The 25,253-nt window shown below is 44.8% G+C and overlaps 1 protein-coding gene across 1 annotated transcript in view; it reads right to left on the bottom strand.

Annotated features, from left to right (window-relative positions):
- The window catches only part of CRHBP (corticotropin releasing hormone binding protein), a 133,180-nt gene extending 125,600 nt beyond the window's left edge, over positions 1-7,580 (bottom strand). Inside the window, exons 1-3 of the mRNA XM_078677767.1 lie at positions 7,500-7,580; positions 6,829-6,922; positions 4,359-4,516 (exon numbers count right to left, since the gene is read on the bottom strand). Of these exons, the coding sequence (XP_078533893.1) occupies positions 4,359-4,516; positions 6,829-6,922; positions 7,500-7,580 (333 nt within the window). The remainder of the gene's footprint in view (positions 1-4,358; positions 4,517-6,828; positions 6,923-7,499) is intronic.
- Between the last annotated feature and the right edge of the window lie 17,673 nt (positions 7,581-25,253).

Consider the following 25,253-nt stretch of genomic DNA (forward strand, 5'->3'; position numbering starts at 1 on the left):
TTGCACTGAACACTTTAAGTATAACCTTCATCGTACGTTGGTCTTCAAGTAATGAGGCATCTGCCAACATCTTTATATTCAAAGGTATCCCAGCATTGAGACATATACAGAATCCTTGCAGTGTCCCTCTAATCTGGCTAGCACCACTTAAGGGAATTGCAATAGTCATACAAGCAGAGGGGTCTCAAAATACGAAGTTGAGCGACTCACACCTTTGTGTTTTTAAGGTTTGTGAGCTTTGTGAAGGGCAGGGTGTGGGCAAGTACCACTAAATACTCATCCCACTTGAGTGTCCCAACACCTTGCAACATCCACTGAATCTGCCCTTGCCTCATCCTTTGACATCCTAGACCACTGGTAACGTACATGTTCTGCTTCTCACGGGGGCACCCCTTACTGAGAATACACTTGGAGCCATTTCCCAGCCATATCACTTTCCATCTATTACACGTGACCTTGCCCTTCATGGGTGGGAAATCACATGACTGTGAAACAACCAAATTGTGCGGATCATGGATAAGAAAACTTTGCAAGTCTTACAAATTTGCTGAGCTTCACCTATGCAAAACTTCCAAATTCGCCTGACAAAAGTGACAATTAGGGCAGTTTTACCTTAATACACCCCTACTGAAGTCAATATATTTTTTGTTTGTCGCAATTACTTAAAAACATTTACAAGCATTGACAAGCAATATGATAAAAAGGGAAACAATTGACAGTTGCTAACCCTGCTTCCATGGCTTAAAAAAGCTGAATGCTCAGTTGGTCATAGACGCCTTTCCGTGCCAGTGGTCAGAACATTTATCTAAAAAAGGTATGACAAATTTCAACACCGCTTTATCAAATCATTCATACTTTTAATCATTCTTGTATGTTTTGAATGTACAATGGGCAGCTTATACAAAAAACAAAAACAAGTTTTGAAAAAATGCTTTGATAGATGAAGTATATGATACATGATAGTGACTATACCAAATCAGAAAATGTTCTTGTGCCATGTTTGTGTTTTTCAATTCATTTGTTTTTTCGAACTGGGTTTTACGACAAGGTGGTATGTATGAACAAAGGAATCGGTTTTTGACCCTTTGTCATTGATGTTGAAAGTTCAACATCCTTCACAATTCTCCTTTGAAAATTGTGTTACCCAACAGAACTCCTTGTAGTTTATAAAAGTGTACATACCCAAAGCATGCATACATATATACATTTAAAGACCTCTCTATACTGCTCTGATCCATACACTGCTTTCCCAATAATGAGGGCATAAACTACACAAAAAATTTTTTGGTGGGTTGATCGTGTTGCCGAAACCAGGGGGGTTGAGCACCTTACAAAGAGATATGTGTGTGTTACTTGCAGGTTAGAGGAGCACTTAAAGTGGAGAAGCGTGGCTCAGTGGTTAGAGGCGGCAGACCCGGAAACTGAGATCGGCCGTGGACCAGGGTTCGATTCCGCGCCTCGGCGGGTCTCGGGCTCAAAAATTCCACGGACTCGACAATTCTCGCTCCGGTGCCTACTCGACTCACGGGGTCACACTCTGCAACTCTGGGCAATAGCTTGCTTAATCTCCACTACGGCCCCTTGCGGCGGGATGCCTGGCTTTCACCTTGTGGATACCCTGCCGGGGTATCTCACAGGGGAATACCAGGACGGGTTCCCTAAGCAAGCGCCTTGATACCTTCGGGTGATACGTGCGCTATATAAGTCGCAATACATTTACATTTAAAAGCAAGTCAGCTTGAAGGTAATGCTCCCCTTTTAGAGATATATAGTCTGCAAATCACAGGTTTCAATCACAATGATAGAGCATTTCTAGTTATGCAACTGCAGCATAGGTCCCCCTGTGGGCAGCAGGTCGGACATTTTAATATTAGTAAGAAGAAGTGCCCTGGATACACGCCTGCTGGAGGGGTTTCTGCGGAACTGCTGTTAGTAGTTCCTATGCAAGTAAGAGGACGGCATCATTTGCCTCTCCCAGAACGGTATGGAGGTAACAGTCAGGTCACGTGCCCCATCACAGTAAGGGAGCTCAAGCTGTTAATGTTTCTATTGCAACATCTACATTGTGGCTGGTGGGGGGGTCAGTGAATGATGTAAATAGCACCCGGGAACTACCCTGCTTCATTGAGTTTTAATGAAAAATAGACATACAAAGAGCTTTAGATGGGTCGGCCCTGCCAGGTAACAGGTCTAGCAGTAAATAAAAGCTGACTTTGAAAGGGGTCCTTCTGGAACTTATATTCATGTCCATAACTATACAGGGAAAAACCAATGGACATATATCAACCATGACTCTGAATGCAGTCACTGTTTACATTCCCACTGTTTACATTTCACATGTTTTACTCCATCTTGCATTCCCTATGTTTTTTTGCCTTTTCCAGATGTTACGTTTGTGTGGTTTTTGCATGCAACATATGAGTCTTGTGCAGTGCATTCTGTGAAGTGAACGGCCATATCTAGGTTTCTGAGTGAGTTCAGGGGGTGGGTGAGTTGTGATGAAGAGCCACGAGTCAGAGCTCTGGAGCTGAGGTTGATATGAAGGTGTACATCCAACCTTTGGCCTCTCTCTGCAGAGCGCATACTGATGGTCACAAAAGGACATGCTATAATTAGCATTTTATGTAAGTGTGGGAAGGACATATGTAAAGCTGTTGAAATATTGACAGCACCAAAAGAAATAATAATGCTGTGTTCAAAGGTGAGAAGCGTGAGTGCACGTATGTGAGTGTGAGAGAGGTCCATGGCTAAGTGAAGGTGACACAAGGAATTAGGCATAGAAGGATAGACTGAAAAGAATGATGCGAAGGAAGGAGATGACGACGTAGATGGAGAATTTCACAAATATGTGGGGACAAAAAGGGGTAAGTGTCTAACATAGTGAAAGTCGGTAGAGGGAGCTAGTTTGAAAGGGAGAATGGGAGTGACGGAGGTGAAAAGTACAACCCTTTAAACAGGCCTTACTCATGTTTAATTCACAGTATCATATTTTCTGGATTTAAATATTTTCAATTTTAATTATTTCAAACAAAATCATTGTTGTCACTCATTTATCCGAAACTTCCAACAAGCATTGGCAAAGCTAACATGTCTGGCTTATTTTAGGCATATGGTGTATTGCCGTGTGATATGTCTGTATGCAATAATAGAAGATTCAGGGAGTCACCCAAATAATGATAAGGTGGCACTCTGTGTGATGCAATGGGTTTTAGCTCACATGTCACACCGTTATTACATAGGCCATACTCTTCGGAAAAGATTCTTAGATATGCTTCTTGAGCCACGCTCCTTAGAGATCCCTCCACCTTTTCCATCCCACAAAAAGCACCAGAAATACACATTGTCTCACACCCAACAAAAACAAAAAATGTAGTGACTGCTGTCATATATTTTTGTTGTGCTTTTTCTTTTACTCGAAAAGAATAAAGCAGTGAAAAATGCAGATGACTGTTGTACCCAACTGCCCCCCAGTGCCAGTTACCAAGTTACCAAAATAAACATTGGCATTGTGTGTGTGGGTAAAGCTCGACCTAGCTTCAACTAGGTAATGGTAAAAATGGAAACTTAGTTTTTTTAACACCTGTAAGGTGTCTCCCTAGTAACTCATTGCTAAGCAGCGGTCACTCTTAATACATTTGAACTTAATCACATCCTTTGTTGTCCTGACCCTGCTGGAGCCATAGACACTGATACCCAACACTTAGTACTAAAGCTTGACTCTTGACTTCTTAGAGACGGCTACAAACCTGAGGCGGAACATTGCTGAGGTGTCCCATCCCCAAGCACACCTACAGGCAGATTCTTTCTGATTCACTAAGGAACTTTAGCAAGTCAAATCCACACAGCACACACTGGTGGGGGCATGGCGGATCCAGACGCCTGGGGGATTTCCTTCTGCTCTATTAAGACATTCTCTATTACTCTGTCTTACAACATGAGAGGTGATTCGCTACATCTATGTTCACATCTTCACAAGGAGTGATCACACCCTTCATAGAGTGCACACTTCTCTTGAATTTGCAGAAATTGAAGAGAAGGATCCCATATTATATCCCCCGGAGCCTTCACATGATGCAAAGCGGCAACGGAGTTGGTTGACTTCGATAGACCCCCATTTGCCAGTGAAGGACCAATGAATATGCAAATTCCTTATGATCACCCAGCTCTTGCATTCCTATTGGAGGGGCAGCCATGTAAACCATACACCTTTCCACTGCTCTTACCTAATTCAGCACATTTTTCTCTCTGTAAATGATTTGTAGAATCCATCGAACCCCAATGCTCCATCACCCGTTGAGTCATGCAAGAGGAACAGTGTAGTTTCTAAAAAGGCACGGGGCATCTGTGCGAAGGCTTACCTTCAGGAAGTCCCCACCAAGACAGTCAATGTTCACAAAGTCATATTCAATGGTGATGAGGTCCTCTGGGTCACCAATGAAGAAGGCAGCACAGTGCAGCGCAGGCTGCTGGGCGGTGAAGGTGAACTGCCCTTCGATGCTCAGCATGTCGATACATCCTACAGGGGAGAAGGAAAAGGGTGCATTATTATCTATCACGCCATATCGTGAACTTCAACGGTTCCAAGGAGTAATGGACAACGCACATCAAGTCCCGTACCCTTTTACAGTGCATACTTCTACACCTTGTGATTCCACACTGCTCCGCATAGCTCTCAAGCATGCAGCTGGTGTCAAACTGAAATGTGGTTATTGTTAAAATATGAGCCTCTCAAACAAAGCACAAATCAACCAGTGGCCGCTTCTCTACATTCCATGTCTTTAGAACATACGGCTAGTGTGGAAGTTAGTTATGAAATCTGGTTGTAGTCAGGACTACTGGAGTCATGTGGCAGTGGCGGGCCAAATCATGCTGCAGAAATAACTAAATTATGCGGAGAGGGAAACACAAATGATGCAGCAAACGGCACCTTATATATCAAATGACTCATTTGGAGACATTATTTTCTTGGCAGGTTACAACTATTGATACAAAAGGACCACAACGCATTGGTAATGCGTAGGATTCTGGAAAATGAAAGCTATACATCTTATAAGATCGTATTAAAAATGCCAAGTGCCATAAATAACGATAGACACACAGGAAAAAAAACTATTTTAATAAACCGCTCTTAAGTAGGATAGCATGGGTAAAACATATGTACCGGCACAATCGGCAAACCTAACATGCACAGCTTCTTGTAATAACAGGTGCACTTCCTATGTTTGTGCATACCAGTTATCTTTTTGAAAGCGTCTCCAGGGGCAGGTTTACTTCGGATTTACAGCATAGTTTATTTGCAATCATTTCTTTTTGTTGGGGAGGGACCCTACAGAACATTATTTAACTTTATACGCATTATACACAAGTTCCCATAGAAGGCACTTTAAGGTTCAAGACATTGTTGCAGACTAAAGAAGTGATTTAAAAGTTTGGTACTCTTTTAAACACTGATTACCGTGAGCAGTAACTACGATGTAAATCTGATTACACAAATAGGGAAACAAAGATCTTCGTGATAAAGAAAAAAACATCCTTTCCACCCTGCTTGAATTCCATTTAAGTATGTTGAGTCCAGATATAGACAAAAACCTCTCTTCCTTTCCATCAGTTGGCAGATATTAAAAACTTCGATAAGAACTATTTAAATACAGCCATAATTAGCTGCCAGGCGGTCAGATACTTTTGCAAAGTTCCTGGCACTGTGTTGCACCCTTTTTTAACTTTGAATTAATTTAATCTAGAATATTTTTTTACTGAAATATACAAACTATGCACTGAGTGTGTTATGTAGCTAGTGAGGCAAATACATATAAATGCAGAAATTACGGGTAATCGTATGTATCCTCCACTATGGTTATAGATAAACTATGTCCTTCCACCTAATGCACAAAGCACTGATTTAAAGTTGGGTAGTGATGGAAAAACCTCAATTTCTGGAAGACATCTTTCACCCGGAGTACCTCCAATAGGATTGCATCCACCATTTTATACCTACGGTTGAGGAAACTCCTTGGGTGGATTTTTCTCCTCCAGAAACCAGTGGCTTTCCCGTTGCCACCCAGCTTATGTCTATTACCGCTTTAGCAGTGGTGTGTGGCTGTCCAAAGGCCCAGTGCTGAATGAAGCTCTGAGCGCATTTCTCCTGTTGATAGACACTCAGCCTCAAGTCTGAGACAGTGGTGCTTTGTGGCAGGTGCAGAGGTCACCACTATGTGACCTCTGAGGTCTAAGCCACGTTTGGGGCATCAGGTAAAACGAAGAATTCATTCCTTTAAGCTGACAGTCTGAAAACACAAATTGTTATCGGTGCCTGTGAAATAGCTCATGTGTTTCAGTCTCTCTCTGAATTCAGTGTACTGTATTTACCCATAGAAAACCCAGAGCAAGAAGCACAGAGCATTAAAGCACCATCACTGCTCTGGAGAGAGATAGGTGCAGGGATGAAAGAGGGGGTGACTACGGGGGCCTCTTGTCTACTCCCACAAGGACAATCCCAACATTGGACACTGGAAAACGTTACAATGTTAGTGCTGACAATACATGCCCTCAAATTATATAAGGCTATATTTACCATTAACCGACTTTGGTAAACTGACTTTAGATTAGGTAAGAAAAATACGGACAACCGGTTGATTCGATACACAATTTAAACACTCCAGCGCCAGTAGCAAATGGAGATATCTGAAATAATGGTCATTTGACTCTTCTTCACGCGAAAGACTTCTAATGTACATTCAGTGAGCACAATCGCTTACAGTCATGCAATACAGCTGCAGGGCGCGAGCGCAAACACAAACACCCCCTAGCAAACACGTGGATGGTACTTACTGAGAGACCGCCGGTAGAGCTGCCCCGCTGACAACTCTCTTTTCAAGTCAGGGTTAATGTGCAGAAACTCGCCGTCCTCTGCTGCCTCACGGACCTGTCAAACGAAACAGGAATAAGCTTTAGGAGGCGTGGCATTATATGAATTAGTTCGTTGATCATCCGGTACATGCTCATTGGATTGATGAAACTGTCACAACAAACATCTCGAACTACAAATAATAATAAAATGGCAAAGTCAACAGAAGAAAACATGTTTAAACCCAACAATATGAATCTTATATTACAGTAAATTCGGATAAACCACAGAACATCTTATTACAGAAAGTACACATGCAGAAAAGGCATTCTAGCAACCCTGTTTTTTATAAGACTGTCACATAGACAAGAAAGAAGAAAAATAAATTAAATGAAAAGCATGGAGCAGGACAGGAAAGACTATACAGCAAGAAACAAGGAGAAAGAGAAAAAAAGAATAAGGCGAACAGACGAGATCTTTGTATAAGGTTGCAATTAAACCAAAAAACATGCTGCAACGATTCTACTAACCTTTTGGCTAGAAAGGGGAAGTAAAAAAAGAAGCAATGCCGAGATTCTTTACAAACACAAAATGCTCAACTGGAAGACATGCGCACTTTTGGAAAAATGTCCAACAGCTCCTTTGCACTGCTCACCTCCAAGTATCTGGTCTCTCCCTGCAGGGCCGAGAGGCAGATGAGCATCAAGTGCACCTGAAGCCTGGAAGCTGGGGCCATGGCAGCGCGCGCTCGCTCGCTCTCGCGTCTCTGTCCTCGTGCCTGCCTTGCTGCTGATGATAGCCGGGAGGAGCCTGTGGGGATTCATTGTCAGACCCCTTTTATAGAGGAAGGCAGAGGGAGGCACGAGGCACTGTCCTGTCACAGATATGAACTCAGTAACCATGGGTTACCCTTATCTCACCGACAAACTACGTGGCTGTGACGAGGGTCCACCGCAACTTAATCTGGGCACCAGGCGTTTGTATAGTTGTCGTGTGTTTGGTTTACTTAAAGTATTCTTTTGTTGCTGCTTTGCGAGCATGTATAATGCTGCGCAGACCTAGAGAGAGGAGACTGGGGGATTGACAGCTCTGTTGTTAGACAGTGTGTGCAGTCTCACAGCACTGATGGGTCCCTGTCACCGTCTGAGAAAAATCAGGAGGCTGCTCTGCTACGGGGTACCACAAAATTGCGTCACACGCCTGAGACCCTCGACCATCTGTACAACCCACATAATTAGCACGGGTAGAAAGTCAATTGTCTTAATTACACACTGTTGGACTTCGCCCTTTTTGCAGGGACATACCTGACCTTTTTGCCTTCCTCCTGACTTTGGGCACTTTACCACTGCTGATCAGTGGTAAAGTGCATACACTCTCTATGTTAAATTGATGCATGGATTAGTGACTCCATGATTGGCTTATTTGGTTTACTTGTCAGGCCCTAGTACAGTCCGCTGCTTGTGCCCAGGGCTTCTAAATCCAATGCTGCTGGTGGGCTTGCAGCACTGATTGTGCCACCCACCGGAGCAGCTTGTAAAGTGCTTCTTAGGCCTGCCATCGCAGAGCCTGTGTGCAGTCTGGTACTGCCATGTTGACTTGGCAAGTGCACCCACTTGCCATACCCTAAACCTTCCCTTTTCTACATATTAGTCACCCCTAAGGTAGGCCCAAGGGCAGGGTGCATTGTATGTAAAAGGTAGAACATGCCCTGATGTGTGTGCATGTCCTCATAGTGAATTACAGCCAATTTCGTTTTTTGCACTAATGTAAAGCTAACTGTTCCCAATAGGCCAGAATGAGCTGTTTGATTATAACATCTTATAAACCTAACTGACTCAGGGAACTAGGAAGAAATTCGAATTTAGTATGCCTGAACTCAGAATGATAAAATACATCTTTTAGTGAAGTTGGTTTTAACATTCTGTGTTTGAAAATACCACTTTTAGAAAGTAGGTATTTTCTTGCCTAACTGCCCAAGCCTGCCTCTCCTAGGTTGTGTATTCATTGTCTGGTTTGTGAGTGACAGGGGCTGGGGGGCTCTGCTGGGGGGCTCCAATAGACAGGGTGAGTCAGCACATGGCTGACTAGACCTATCTGCATGTAGAGTGGTGGGAAGAGTTGCACCTGGGCCTGAATAGGGCTGTACCTGCCTTCCACAATGCTGGCTCCACCTCCTGATGTGTGTCTGATGACCCTGGCCCACACTGTCAAAGGAAAGAAGGAGTCCTGTAAACAAAGTGCTCCAGGACTGCACATAATTGGTTTGGACTAGGCACAGACACTCTGCCTTCAGAGACAAAGGATGTTGGTATATAAAAGAGGAGACCCAGACCCCTGAACTTTAGATCACTTCTGGGAATCAAGTTCACCCTTTGCTGAGGAGAAGAACCCTGGAACTGAAGGAGGAGACTGCTCCTAAGCTGCGTGTTGTTGGGGTTGGCCTGCAGTGGTTGCTTCATTTCCAAAGAAAGGAGGAAAGGACTGAGTGTGCTTTCATCAACTTGAAGAAGATCTCCAAGGGCTTGAACTTGAGCTTTTCTCCTGCCTGAAGTCTCAGGATACAATACTTCACCCCTTCTGCTTGCCTGCATCTAGAACTGCGGTTTTAGCTGCTGCAACATCGATGCAGCGAGCGATGCCATCTTCTGCACAGAAGCTGTGAGCGCTGCTCCGACTTGCACCATAGACCTGAAGCCGGCCGCGCTGGCATATCAACACCAGCGAGCGAACCGTAACCTAACCGAAGCCATGAGTGCTGCTCCTACTTGTGCCGTGGTCCCGATGCCTGCTGCACATCAACTCCGAAGCTGACATCGACATCAACATCGCGGAGCCGATCCTCGACATGGGTGACCGAGAATCCATCGACAGTACAACATAGTAAGGAACCAAGTCTTCACCTCCCCTGGGGTCATAGAGAACCGACGCCGCGCAGCGCTAACAAAGCCGCACCTCCCCGACGGCGTGAGCTGTCTTTGTTTTTCATTGCTTTTCCAAGGTACTGTTCTTTGGGGGTGTGTTTGACTCCGGGCCCGACGCTGCACACCTCGTACTTTGAAATTTCTCCAGTCACAACATCGTGATAACTCACATTGGACTTATTGGTTGCTAGAGACTGATTTTAAATGAACAACCTATTTTTTAAAGTCTATTTTTGAGTACAGTATTGTGGATTTTTGTCGATTGGTCTTGTGTTAAGTCTATATAAAAATTCTTATTTTTAAAATACAACCTGTGTGGTGTCCATCTGTAGTGTTGTCACTGTATTACTGTATGTGTTCAGAAATGCTTTACCCACTGCCTCTGAGATAAGCATGCCTTCTCGTGCCGAGCTAATAAGGGGGTAAGCAGGGGTTATTTTAGGAGTGTAGCCCCTTACCCTGACTAGATGCAAATGTCCCTATTTGGTCAAATGTACCTACCTCTGCCAACTAGAGACCCCCAAATCTAACATTGGTGGTCAGTGGTGAGGATTTGGACTTGCATTTGTGACTCATATACAGAGGTTGGTGTACACTACTAGTGAGTGCAGACCATAACGCAACCACATACGTTTTGGTAGAGTTTTTCCTTGGAACTTTGAAAAGAAGCACTGCTACAGAGTTGGTGAGTACTTCGTTTATTCATGACCCATCCTGGCAGTTCCCAGGCAGCAAATGCCAGACTACACACATTTTGTGTTCCACGCAGGGAATATAACCAAAGGAAGATTCCATGTAGGAATGTGCAGGAAATCCCAACACATCTCCCTTCCCACAAATGAAAGAAAAAGAAAGAAAAAAGAATAGAGGAAAATATGCAACAAAGCAATGAGATCCATAAAAAGCAAAAATATACAATTTTAAAAACCAGATACCAACATTACAAACATTGACTGACAATAACCGGAAAAAACAGAACCTTAAAGAAAACATAGTATATCATCAATGTATAGCATAGTCTTGAAACTTAGCAGGCGTAGAGCTCATCCTGGAAGAAAATCTTTTGTAAGAAGAATAGCTCGGATGATCATTCGTATTGGGAGGAATAACATTAGAAGAAGAACAACTTAGAAGAACAGGAGTTAAATGAGAGGAGTCAAAATGAACACCTATCTTCCCACCAACGTACACCATTTTGGATTGAGGAACAACAGAAAGGGCACATTTATTCCAAGATCTTGCCATTCTCCAACACCACCACACGGTCTTTTACTTCATTCACCTTAGCCGGAGCTGAAAACCGAAAAGTCCCTTTGCGAATAAATCCAGGTTTCTTGATTCTTACCCAATCTCCAATGCACACAGGGGAAACTCTCTCGGAAACAGTGGTGTACTTGGACTGGACAGCGGTTCTCACATCCGCTACCTTGCCAAGTCTAGTTTGAACAACCTCCTTCCTGGACACCCAATCCTTGTTCAAATTGGAATCAGCAACTCTTCGGCTAAGCAATGTAAAAGGAGATATCCCAGTACTTAAATGAGGAGTGGTTCTGATTGCCCACAACATGTCTGCCACAGCCACACGCCAGGATAAACCATTCACCAAAGCCAATTGCGGTTGTTCCTTGATTACACAAATAAAGAGCTCAACTAATCCATTGCTACGGGGATGATAAAGCGATATTAAAACAAGTTTGATGGCATGTTCCTTGATAAAATTTTGCATTTCCAGAGACACCAATTGAGTTCCATTATCTGTCACCAGTTCCTCAGGAAATTCCTCCTGGAGAAACACTTTTTGAGGAAACTGATGACAGACAAAGAATTAACACATTCTACAAATTTAAATTCCGGCAACTTAGACATATAGTCTACCAAGACCAGAGCTTACTGTCACAATTGAAGGTTCACTAACCTCAATGGCCGGATACAACAGGAGCGATGCTAATATACCAATGCCCCTTCCACGGTAAAACCCGTGAGTCTATTCATAGAACTCTACAGAGAAACACCGTAGCCGGGGAAGGGGTAAAAAGGGACAAAGGAAACAAAAACGTTGGTGCAGTAAATCAATCAAGCGTGCAACACAGGGGAGATAGCAATCTTCGCTTCTCTAGGCGCCCTTGATGTCCTGCATGTAACGAGAACAAACAATTTGTAAGTGACCCTTCCCTTCCCTCATGTATGAGATATCAATGTAGCAAGAGAAGGCTAACAACACACTTACATTACATACTGCCCCACTTGCTCCAAGCAAAAACAGTGCAAAATAGAAAAATAAAGAAAAGAAAAATAAAGGTTTAAAAGTTTCTTAGGTTCCTGGAATCATCCAGGAATACACAGCGTATCCTTCCAAGTTACTATCCAAAACGTATTAAGGACAATGGAAAATGTACTTAGCTGCCCTTCTCTCACGTAGCGTATGCAGGTGAAGTCTATTAATCTCAACTTGCAATCCTGCTCCACTCCTTTTCTTCAAACGGAAATATCAAGGAAACGACGGTGCATGGCTGTCATTACTTCATGATATGCAACCCCTCGATTCCTTTCCGCTGTTAACCTTACGGACAAAGTTTTATGTTCTGTCCCTCGTCGGGCATCCAAACAATCCACAATCCAATGAAGTCACCTATGCGCCTTCGCGCTAATGCAAATGACCAGGCACGCAGTAACTGCTGATAAAATCCAAACGCGCTCCGGCGCTTAAGTCATGAACACAACAAAGCACTTGTCGAATATGACAGAAGTCACACGCGCTCAGCGCGACAGAGAAAAAAGTCTCGAACAGCAAAACAGAATCCTGGGGAATGTCCAAACAATACTCGGCCGAGTGAAAATCCAGGAAGTCCACAGGTGACAAGCACCGGGAAAAGGGAGGAACAGGTTTAGATAGAAAAAAGCAGGGAAAGAAAGGTAGGACAAAACGGCAGGCATTCTGGGAGATGTAGTTACATACTTGCCCTGGCATATTCTACCGTGTAATCGTGACAGAATCCCCTCACTACGTCCGACGTCTCGGCGGACCCCCAGGCTTGCCAGGATGCAAGACATGGAAACGTCGCAGGAGACGCGGACACCGCAAATTACACTTGGGTTCCCATGTACGTTCCTCAGGGCCATACCCCTTCCATCCAACTAGATACTGTACACCAGCTCTCACCCTCCTAGAATCTAAGATTTTCTCAACCTCATATTCATCTTCACCATCAACTTCCATCGGAACTGGTCTCACAGGCACTCTCGACCCAGGGAGGCAAGGCTTGAGAAGGGATACATGGAAGACTGGATGTATTCGCCACAGGGAAGGAATCTTCAACTCCATAGCTACAGAGTTGATAATCCATACAATGGAATAAGGACCCACGAAATTAGGTTGGAGACGTGTATTACCCTTAATTCTCAAATATTTAGTACTCAACCAAACCCTGTCCCCTAACTGATAGATTGGCTCGGGAATTCTCTTCTTATCGGCATTGGCTTTATCCCTTGCTCTTGCTGCCTCCAAGTGTGCTTTAGCTTCCACTAAAACCTGTTTCAGGTGTGTATGGTGTTCTTGAATAGTGGGATTAACCGAAGTTCCAGGTAATTCCAATGGCAACATGTTGGGATGACAACCATTAATGCAAAAGAATGGGGAACAACCTAGGGACGAATGCTCAGCGTTATTGTATGCGAACTCAGCGGTCCATAGTAATGTTCTCCATTCTTCGCCATGTTGAAGTGTGAAACATCTCAGATATTGTTCTAAGGTCTGATTTAACCTCTCTGTTTTCCCATCAGTCTGAGGGTGGTAACTGGTTGAAAGTCTAGCGTCTATTTTCAGGATGGCACACAAGGCCTTCCAAAATTTAGACGTGAATTGAGATCCCCTATCGGTGATGATAATGGAAGGGAGACCGTGTAATCTCACTACGTTTTGTAACACCACAACAGCTAATTCACCTGAAGTGGGGAGTTTCTGTAATGCTATAAAATGACCCATTTTAGTCAGATGGTCCGCCACCACCAGAATAGTAGTATTACCAAGGCTGAGAGGCATTTCAACTATGAAGTCCATAGAAATGGTATGCCACAGAGCAGGAGGAGTGGGTATTGGTCTAAGTAGTTTACTGGGTCTTTGATGTGAACATTTAGCTTGAGTACAAACAGAACATTCCGAAACATACTTTTCAGTGTCTCGTCTCATAGAGTCCCACCAGAAATATCTCGACAATGTTTGGAACGTTTTCTGTTGTCCTAAATGCCCACCCAAGACTGAGTTATGAGTCCATTCAAGAACCTGTTGTTGCAACTCCCCATTTGGCACATAAAGCTGTTTATCATAAAACAACAATCTGTCCTTGCTAGTATGATGGATGGGATTCAAAGCGATCCATGCATTGGTGTCTTGCGATTCCAGCTGTGTCTTCACTGCATCCAGAAAATCTGTGCTCGAGACAACTGCCACTTGTTCTCTCAGAAAAGATCACTCTGGCAGTATAGAGGGAGGTTCTTGGGTATCCATAGTCTGTTCCAATGAATTTGGAAGAATCCGGGATAAAGCATCAGCCTTGCCATTCTGAGACCCTGGTCGAAATTTAATCAAGAAATCATAATCAGCAAAAAACAAAGACCACCGCAGTTGTCTCGGGGTTAAAGCTCTGGCACTTTTCAAAAAGAGTAAATTTCTATGATCCGTATAGATCACTACCGTGTCTCTAGGCCCCTTTAAATGATGTCTCCATTCTTCGCAACCTTTCTTTATAGCCAATAGCTCTTTGTCTGTTATGCTATAGTTGACCTCACTGGTAGTCAGTTTTCTAGAATAGAATGCTACCGGGTGAAGTTGTCCCGTGTCTGGATGCCTTTGGGACAATATGCCTCCCACAGCATAGTATGAAGCATCTGTCTCCATCAGAAACGGTTGACTCACATCCGGATGGCGTAAAATAGGAGCACTCATGAATTTAGCTTTCAATGTTTGAAACGCTTGTTCGGCTGACTCCGTCCATAGGAAAATAGCTCCTTTTCTAAGCAGAAGCGTCAAGGGCTGGATGATAACAGAGAACCCTTAGATGAATCTCCTATAAAAATTTGCAAAGCCGAGGAAGCTCTGGAGAGATTTCACACAGGAAGGGGATTCCCACTCCACAATCGCTTGGATTTTCTTCTGATCCATGCACAACCCTCGAGGACCAATAACGTATCCAAGAAAGTCAACTTCCGATGTATGGAACTGACATTTATCCATTTTGGCATACAGAGCGTGTTGTTGTAGCCGTTCCAGTACCACCTGCACATGAGCATGATGTTCTCTCAAGGTCTTTGAATATATTAGGATGTCATCTATATAGACCATGCAAGAGACATCCAATAGCCCACGTAAAACATCATCCATAAAATATTGGAAGGCGGCAGGGGCGTTACATAAACCGAATGGCATCACAAGATATTCAAATAGCCCAAATTTTGAGCGGAACGCAGTTTTTCATTCGTCCCCTTTTCTTACCCGGACAAGATGGTATGCGCCTCTAAGGTCCAACTTGGTAAATATCGTAGCTCCTTTCAACTGGTCCAGTACGACTGGAATTAAAGGCAACGGGTACCTGTTCTTCCTTGTCACCCTGTTAATAGCATGATAATCAATGCACGTTCTCAACCCGCCTTCGCGTTTCGGAATGAAAAATAAAGGCGAAGAGGCAGGGGAGGTGGATGGTCGAATAAACCCATTCTGTAGCATCTTCTCCAAGTATTGCTGAAGATAGGTGTTCTCAGTCTCTGTCAAGGCATATATTCTACTACAAGGAATGCTGGACCCAGGTTCAATGTCTATCACACAATCGTAATCCCGATGCGGAGGTAGCCGACTGGCTTCTTGTTCACAAAACACATTCTGATACTGTCGATATTCCTCAGGCAAGATGGATGTAACACATACCCTGGGAGTACAACAAGCACTGGCCAGTAACTTAGCTGGACTGTCTTCCTGGGCTTTGTCCAGTAAATGAGCTCGAGTACAATGTTCTATGCAATACGACGAAGTCAACTCAATGGTACGTGCTGCCCATTTCACCAACGGATCATGCAGCATAAGCCATGGCATTCCCAGTATCAGTTGGAAACTAGGAGCATCAATTAAATCGAACTGAATATATTCGCAATGAGTTGAACCAGTTTTCATCAATATGCGAAGAGTATGGAAGGTCACAGGGCCCGACGTCAAATCCGTACCGTCGACAGCTTTCACAGGTTCAGGTATAGCCTTCTGAATACATGGTACCCCAATGCTTTTGGCATATGTACGATCCATAAAATTGCCAGTAGCGCCAGAATCCAATAAAGCGTGTACCAGCACCGGATCAACCACTGCCCATTCCAAAGTCACACAAACGTTCATATGGGGTGCCGTGTTTTGCATCGTATTTGCCAAAGCAGGAAAGACCTCTTTATCATAAACACTCAAACAAGGGGCCTCCAACTTGTCTGAGCATTCTCGTTTCCCGACATTTCCAATTGACGTTCCACCACCGACACCTTACTGGAATCCTTCCCTTCCTTGTACCTAACATTGGATTTAGCTTTACAGTCTTTAATATAGTGACCTGACTTTCCACAATACATACACAACTGATGTAAGCGCCGTCGGTTCCGTTCTTCTGTACTTAAGGGTCCACGTACCCCGCTAATCTGCATGGGTTCACTTCCATCACTGGAGTGAGATGTTTCTATGGTGGTTGGTTTAGGTCTAGGAAGAAAGAACTTGCCATCATAACGCTGTTTATCCCCTTTTCTTTCTTGCAGGCGGTGATCCAACTGAACAGTGAGATCTATCAATTCCTCGCATGTAGTGGGCATATGGACTACTTGAGCGAGGACGTCCTTGATTTCGCCTCTCAGACCTTGGTAATACAATGAGACTCTCTTCTCTATTGGCCACTCTGTTTCAACCACCAATCTATTAAAGTTGGTAATGTATGATAATAAATCAAGAGAGCCTTGTTTTAGGGTAATCAATTCTCTGTCCAAAGAAAGGAGATGAGCTCTCCTATCAAACAGTTTGCGCATCTCATCGCAGAATGCAGTAAAGTCATTCAGGACCGGGTCATTCCTCTCAATCAAAGTAAATGACCAACTATCAGCATTCCCCCCTTGATACGACATCATGAAGGCCGTTTTAGTTTGATCATCGGGAAAGACAGCGGGTTTACACATAAAGTGTAACTTACACTGTCCTAGAAATATACCAAACTTCTTAGGGTCCCCTAGGTATCTCTCAGGAGGCGCTAATGGCAACGTATGTGGCTGTATCACTTGAACCACAGATGTACCCACAGCGCCATCTCTTGCAGGAGAACCAACGGAGGAGGAAGGAGGAGGCAAGGTCCAACCCCTAATATACGGTTGCCCTCCACTACTAGTAGGCACTGTACGTGACATTCCAGCTATCTCAGTCCTCATGATCTCCATCTCATTCCTCATCTCATGATTTTCCCCTCGTACTGCATCTACCTCTACTCTCAAAGCTGTCATGGTTTCTAGCAATGCAGTGAGCACTGCGTTCGTATCCATCGCTCAGGTTAAAATTCAGCTTGGGATTGTCACTCTGTCACAATTGAAGGTTCACTAACCTCAATGGCCGGATACAACAGGAGCGATGCTAATATACCAATGCCCCTTCCACGGTAAAACCTGTGAGTCTATTCATAGAACTCTACAGAGAAACACCGTAGCCGGGGAAGGGGTAAAAAGGGACAAAGGAAACAAAAACGTTGGTGCAGTAAATCAATCAGGCGTGCAACACAGGGGAGATAGCAATCTTCGCTTCTCTAGGTGCCCTTGATGTCCTGCATGTAACGAGAACAAACAATTTGTAAGTGACCCTTCCCTTCCCTTCCCTCATGTATGAGATATCAATGTAGCAAGAGAAGGCTAACAACACACTTACATTACATACTGCCCCACTTGCTCCAAGCAAAAACAGTGCAAAATAGAAAAATAAAGAAAAGAAAAATAAAGGTTTAAAAGTTTCTTAGGTTCCTGGAATCATCCAGGAATACACAGCGTATCCTTCCAAGTTACTATCCAAAACGTATTAAGGACAATGGAAAATGTACTTAGCTGCCCTTCTCTCACGTAGCGTATGCAGGTGAAGTCTATTAATCTCAACTTGCAATCCTGCTCCACTCCTTTTCTTCAAACGGAAATATCGAGGAAACGACGGTGCATGGCTGTCATTACTTCATGATATGCAACCCCTCGATTCCTTTCCGCTGTTAACCTTACGGACAAAGTTTTATGTTCTGTCCCTCGTCGGGCATCCAAACAATCCACAATCCAATGAAGTCACCTACGCGCCTTCGCGCTAATGCAAATGACCAGGCACGCAGTAACTGCTGAAAAATCCAAACGCGCTCCGGCGCTTAATTCATGAACACAACAAAGCACTTGTCGAATATGACAGAAGTCACACGCACTCAGCGCGATAGAGAAAAAAGTCTCGAACAGCAAAACAGAATGCTGGGGAATGTCCAAACAATACTCGGCCGAGTGAAAATCCAGGAAGTCCACAGGTGACAAGCACCGGGAAAAGGGAGGAACAGGTTTAGATAGAAAAAAGCAGGGAAAGAAAGGTAGGACAAAACGGCAGGCATTCTGGGAGATGTAGTTACATCCTTGCCCTGGCATATTCTACCGTGTAATCGTGACACTTACAGAGGAGAACCACCAGAAATCCCAAATGGACCAGCAACATCAAAAGCTAGTTTGCACCAAGGTAAAGTTTTGACAATCACAGGATCAATGGGGGATAGAATTAACTCAGAAGATAAGTCTTTGTTCACAGGCCACCGCTGAACCAAAAAAGTCCACAACCATTTTGATATATTTGTCCTCAGATAGAGCTTGCAACCATTCCAGCTCAGAAATTGCACCCTTCACCACATCAACAACAGCACCAACAGCACATACAATATCAAGATCATCCTCGGCAGATACGCTGATGTCTTTGGCAAGAGGTAAACAGGAAAGACAATCAGCAATGTTGTTTTTGATACCAGGCACATATTCTAAACGATAGTTGAATTCCTGTAATCTGTATTGCCATCTGGCAATTCGTGGAGTAGCACGACCACCACCTTTGGTGGTGAAAAGACCAACTGAAGGCTTGTGATCGGTCCTGAGGATGAATTCATTTCCCCACAGGAAATTCCGAAAGAACTGGACACCCTGCCATAGAGCTAATGCCTCTTTCTCAATGGTGGAGTAAGAACTCTCAGCACCACAAAGTGTGTTAGAGGCAAAAGCAATTATCTTCGCGTGACCGTTACTCCTTCTTAGCATTTGAACAGCGCCCAAACCAATATTGCTGGCATTAGAAGAAACAATACACTTGTCATTGATGTTAAACAATTTCAAAGGGTGAGCTTGCACAATTTCCCTTTTTAGGATATCAAATTGGTTAACACATTTTTCGCACCACACAAATTTAACATTCTTTTTCAGTAACTCACGCAAACAGGAAGTTTTATCGGCAAAATTCCCTACAAATTTGGCATAGTACTCCACAAGTCCTAAAAAGGAACGCAATTGATCCCTATTAGTAGGAGAAGATGCATTTTGAATGGCATCTAACATTTTAATTTTGGGTTCAATCCTTTTGCAGGAAATGTGGTGACCCAAATAATCCACACCCTCCCGAAAAAATTTACACTTGTCCTTTCTTAAGGTTAGCCCGTGAAGTTTTACGGTATCTAGTACATGTTTAACTCTGCTGTCATGCTCAGCCTCAGTGCGTGCATACACCAGGATATCATCCTGGAAAAACACGACTCCCGCTGTATTTTTGAACAAATTCCCCAAGAGGCGTTGAAACACAGCGGAAGCTGATGCTAGACCAAAAGGCAAACGTTTGTAAAGGAAAGCTCCTTCTGGTGTTACGAAAGAGGTGAGATATCTGGACTCCTTGCATGGCTCAACTTGGAGATAAGCTGAAGAAATGTCAAATGATAACAAATACTTAGCTCCGTCAAGTGTCGCCAGCATTTCCTTAATGCTAGAGAACGTTTGGTGTTCGATTCAAATGTTGGTATTCAGATCACACAGGTCAACACACATCCTAAGGGACTTGTCAGTCTTACGTGCAAGAACTATGGGGGCCAACCACTCGGATCCTTCAATGTCTTCGATCACATCCATACGGCATAAGCGTTCAAGCTCTTGCTTCAATTCCATACGCAAACTAAAGGGTACCTTGCAAACATTGTGTGCAGCAGCCTTCACACCACTTTTCAGGATGATGCAGTATTGGAAGCCTTTCAGCTTCCCAAGCTTGTCACTAAAAACTTCAAGATACCTTTCGATCCACTCATCACCTGACAAGTGTTTCACTACCACACTATCAGAAGACTTGGAGGATGAAGGAGGAGTGTAAAATTTGCAAGCTTCACGTCTAGAAAAAACCATATCAGGATGGTTAGGATCGAGGATGATCCCAAGTTCCCCCTGCTCTTCCCATCCCAACAAACTTGCACCATCCTTAACAATGAATAAAGGTCCAGTAACTAGATCCCCACAAAATTCCAAATTTGCTTCAAATTTGCCCAGAACGTCCACTCTTTTACCCCCATAGGCTGAAATTCTAATATCTGACTGATGCAACTGAATGTCTTCTAACCCCCCAAAAACCTTAATATTGATAAGAGTAAAAGGAGAACCGGAATCAGCCAAGAAATTCACATTCTTCCCATTCACGCGGATGGTACATGCAGGGGATTTTCTTTTGCGTAAACCACCCATGGATGCAATTTCAACGACACCCTCTGATTGTGCAGATGACGAGGACAGCATTAATAACATATTATCATTCTCTTCACCAGAGTTAACAAAGTCTTCTTCAATGGACTTGACAATTTGTGTGTTTCCCTTGTTGTACCCCATGGCTTTACAAAAACGAGCCAGATTATCTTTTTTCGGCATTTAAAACAAGTTTGGTTCAAAGCAAAACAGTACTTGGCATTTGCTAAATGAATTTTGCTCCCTCAACGAAAACAAAAGAATTGTACTTTCTCAGGTTTGATCTTGGCCGAGGGTAGAGAAGATGAATTCCACATTGTAATCTCAATGGGATCTTTGGTGGACTTAACATTATGCTTTGATGACAGTAGTTTAACTTCAGTGGGTTAAGAAGGGTTGCTCATTTCTTTCATGCAAAATCGAGAATGTTCAATGCTTTTCGCAAGCATGATGGCTGTCTCAAGATCGGGGTCATCAGAACGCAAAAGTTTCTCTTGAATTTTCTTGTTGCAAGTGCATTTGATTAATTGATCATGTATGATTTCATCCCTAAATTCTCTGTAATTGCATGTGACAGATAGGGTTCTGAGCGCATAAACAAAATCATTGATAGATTCACCAGAAATCTAGGCTCCTTGCAGAAACTTTTGGCGCTCAAGTACTACATTCTTCTTAGGGTTGAACCTTTTGTCTAAAGTCTTGATCAAAGATGCATAGTCATCAATGAGTAAGGAATCACCATCATCACCACCACTCACGCAAGTGCTGATGACCTCAAGGGTTAGAGTATTCACAATGCTTCTACCCTCTGCACCCAGATTATACATAAGAAGTGCTTTCTTCTTTTTTGTAGTGAACATGTCACCATCAATGGCTTCCAAATAACTTTCAAATGTATCCTTCCATTGTTGCCATATCATGGGAGGAGAGCCAGGAGATTGTAGAAAGGGTGACAGAGCTATCACTTGATCCATGCTGAAACAGAACGTGGGGGAGTTGCTGCCCACACAATAGTAATGAATGTAGGAATATGAAAATTCATGTAAGTGCAGTAAAATCTTATAATGCACACTGTGAGTGCATTACAGAAATGGTTCACAACCAATCAAAAGCACTACCGGAATAAGCTGTGCACATCAGCGAGTACTTTGCCAGATGTGCGCATGAGCTATGCGTTTTGGACGAAAGTGCACATCCAAACAATGTAAAAATAAGCTGTGCACATCAGTGAGTGCTTAGTAAGACGTGCACATGAATTATAATAAAAACAGCTGTGCGCGTCAGCAGAGAAAACAACGCTGGGGAAGTTTAAATTGACGCGCAAATTGGAGTAGGTAAGCTGTGCGCCTCAGTGTGAAAAATAAACGGGTGGTGTTGTCAAGGCAACACAAACCAGGGAAACCCAGATGATCCAAGATGGCCGCATGCAACGTGAGGAAGTTGCATGCGGGGACAACAAGCAGGTCAGGCAGGTTCAGCACGTCATGCAGAGAGACAGCGTCGCGGGGACAGAGCGCGAGAAGCGATGGCTGCTTCAACAGGGCGCGTACACCACCAACACAGAGTGCCTGAAATGGTCAGAAATTGACCCCGAAATTGATGCGGAGACTCCAGGGTAGCAGCTGAAGTGCAGCTTGAGTCGACAGGAGTCTTCAGATGGCAGGACTCAGGAGAGGCGCCCTGGAGTGGAAAACGCCACACAATAAGAATGAAGCTCCGGAGATCCGCAGGAACGAAGCATGAAACACGGATCCACACAGGAACGGGAGATCAAGGTGGGACAACTCATCACCAATGAAAAGAAGCATCGCTACAGAGTTGGTGAGTACTTTTTTTAATCATGACCCATCTTGGCAGCTCCCGGGCAGCAACTGCCAGACTAAACATTCTGTGTTCCACACAGGGAACGTAACCAAGGGAAGATTCCATGTAGGAATGTACAGGAGAGCCCAACGCACTTCTTTTCTATTTTTGATTCCTGAGAACTGCCAGTCTTTTCTACCATGAGTAAGACAGCATCCATAGCATCTGTAGACATTGAATTGGAAGAAGAGAGAATTGATACTTACACTGTGCCTAACCTCAAAGCTTTGTGCAAGAATGTTTAAAATCTCTGTGAAAGGCCTCACCAGGGAAGAGGAATACCAAAAGGCGCTGACAGCCTGGATGAAATCTAGGAATGCCAGTGAGCATCCTGAGGAGCCAGTGGTGGAAACAGAGGATTTAGATGGGCAGCTTGAGAGGCCAGTGGACCCAACCGGGGATAAAGCACCTTCTAAGGTTGGCAGCAGTGTTTCTAACAAGGGTTTGTCCCCAGGAGAGCTGGAGGACAGAGAGAGGGAGAGGGTGCACAAGTTGGAGCTAGCTAGCTCAAGATAGATGGTCAGAAAGACATATAGAGCAAGAAAATAGAGCTTGGGATGGAATTAGAAATGAAGAAGTTAGCCTTAGAGGAAAAAATAATGCATTTTGAGCATGAGAGAATGATGAGGGAGTTGGAGTTGAAAGCCAGTAGCTTAGAGATTCCACCCTCTGGTGGCAGCAAACTTGTATTATTGAGTGCTGAGGGAGTAGTGCACACACCCAGAGATATGACGCCTGACTTGGAGGGGGTTGAGTTATGCCAGGAGGTTCAAGGACGTGAGGTAGCTCCGGTGGAACACAGTGTCCCTGAGATAGATTGGGTAACTGGCCCAGGGGTTCATGGTCCTAGTGGTGGGAGGGACCCTCTACTGACTCTAGATGAGAGGTACAGGTCAAGGGGTTCCCCCATGGTTGAAATCCCAGTGTGTGAGTGTGGAGACCGCCCAGAAGAGTGTGGGTTGAGTGAGAGAGACAGTCAGATACAGTGTCGCCAATCTCAGGAGAGTGGTGTGGAGTATGTGTGCGAGGCACTGGATGGTGAGGTGAAGGATAGTTTGGTTAACCCCTGTGAGGGGCTGTGTGATCCAATTGTGGGAGAGCATATTATAAGTCCATGTTTTCCAGAGCTATGCCAACACCTGCTGGAGTGTGAGTTCTCTGATCCCAGGGAGTTTGCTCAGGAGGCAGACTTCTGGCTGCGGCAAGAGGGTCTGAAGAGGCATTTGGGAGTGATCCTAAAAGGAGTGGCTCAGGTATCTTCCGGACCTGTGTGGTGGAAGAGGTTCAGAGTAGCCCAGCTAGGTCCCGGTGTAGTGGGAGGGGTGTAGGGGGCTTACAACCTGTCTCAGTGGAGACGGAGTGAGTGTGGGGCTGCGTGTCCCATGGTGCCCTTAACCCAGTCTCAGGGCCTGGATGGTTCTTTAAGGGAACACCAGGTGGGGAGCCTAGTCTGTCCTGTTGGGCCGTCCATTGAGGGGGATCCCCTAGTGTCTGGTGAACTGGGAGTGTCTGTAAGTAGGCCTCTATCAGTTCTGGAGACCGCCCAGAAGAGTGTGGGTTGAGTGAGAGAGACAGTCAGATACAGTGTCGCCAATCTCAGGAGAGTGGTGTGGAGTATGTGTGCGAGGCACTGGATGGTGAGGTGAAGGATAGTTTGGTTAACCCCTGTGAGGGGCTGTGTGATCCAATTGTGGGAGAGCATATTATAAGTCCATGTTTTCCAGAGCTATGCCAACACCTGCTGGAGTGTGAGTTCTCTGATCCCAGGGAGTTTGCTCAGGAGGCAGACTTCTGGCTGCGGCAAGAGGGTCTGAAGAGGCATTTGGGAGTGATCCTAAAAGGAGTGGCTCAGGTATCTTCCGGACCTGTGTGGTGGAAGAGGTTCAGAGTAGCCCAGCTAGGTCCCGGTGTAGTGGGAGGGGTGTAGGGGGCTTACAACCTGTCTCAGTGGAGACGGAGTGAGTGTGGGGCTGCGTGTCCCATGGTGCCCTTAACCCAGTCTCAGGGCCTGGATGGTTCTTTAAGGGAACACCAGGTGGGGAGCCTAGTCTGTCCTGTTGGGCCGTCCATTGAGGGGGATCCCCTAGTGTCTGGTGAACTGGGAGTGTCTGTAAGTAGGCCTCTATCAGTTCTGGTGTCTGGCAGTGCCACTCCTAAGTGGAGGGTGCAGAAGTCCAGATTGAGGGGTGAAAGGCGAAAGAGTCCCCAGTGGAAGAACCAGTAGGTCAGGGGCCAGCCAGAAGGGCTGAGTCACCATGAAATGACCATGGTGACATTACTTCTGTCCTGGGGATCTTCACGCACTGTCAGATGGACAGGGGTCGGGAGATCTGCGCCAGGCAGACTGTCACACAACACATGAGTTGTGTATTACCCTCGGGGGCATGCGTGATCCCCAGGAAGTCCTGGTGTGCCAGGCGGGTGCTCAGCTGCAGGGTTTAGTCCCTGGGTTGGGGAGCCAGGTTTAGGTGTTGTCAGACCTGGAGGGAGGGACACCTGTAAACAGTGCCCCTACCAAATTGTCTTCTAGGGATACCACTCCAGATGGGAGGGTACAGCACTCTGGAAGTGGGTGCAGAGGGAGGGAGTCCTTGCCTCTCAACCCGGTTCAACTGGAGGGTTTAGACCCTAGGTTGGAGGGCCAGGTTCAGGGTGTTCCCCTGACCTGGAATCCCAGTTTCAGGATAGAACCCCTGAACTGGTAGGCGAATTGTGCAGGACACTTGTCACAGGTGCCCTGGCAATTCTGAAAGGGGGCACCGCTCCAGGTGAGAGGGTGCAGAGCCCCAAGGGGTAGGAGGACCAGGAGTGGGAAAGCCCACCCCAGTCTCCGGTCCGGCTGCCGGGTACAGACC

Source organism: Lissotriton helveticus, chromosome 2_1 (genome assembly GCF_964261635.1).
Source record: "Lissotriton helveticus chromosome 2_1, aLisHel1.1, whole genome shotgun sequence".
Classification (NCBI taxonomy): domain Eukaryota; kingdom Metazoa; phylum Chordata; class Amphibia; order Caudata; family Salamandridae; genus Lissotriton; species Lissotriton helveticus.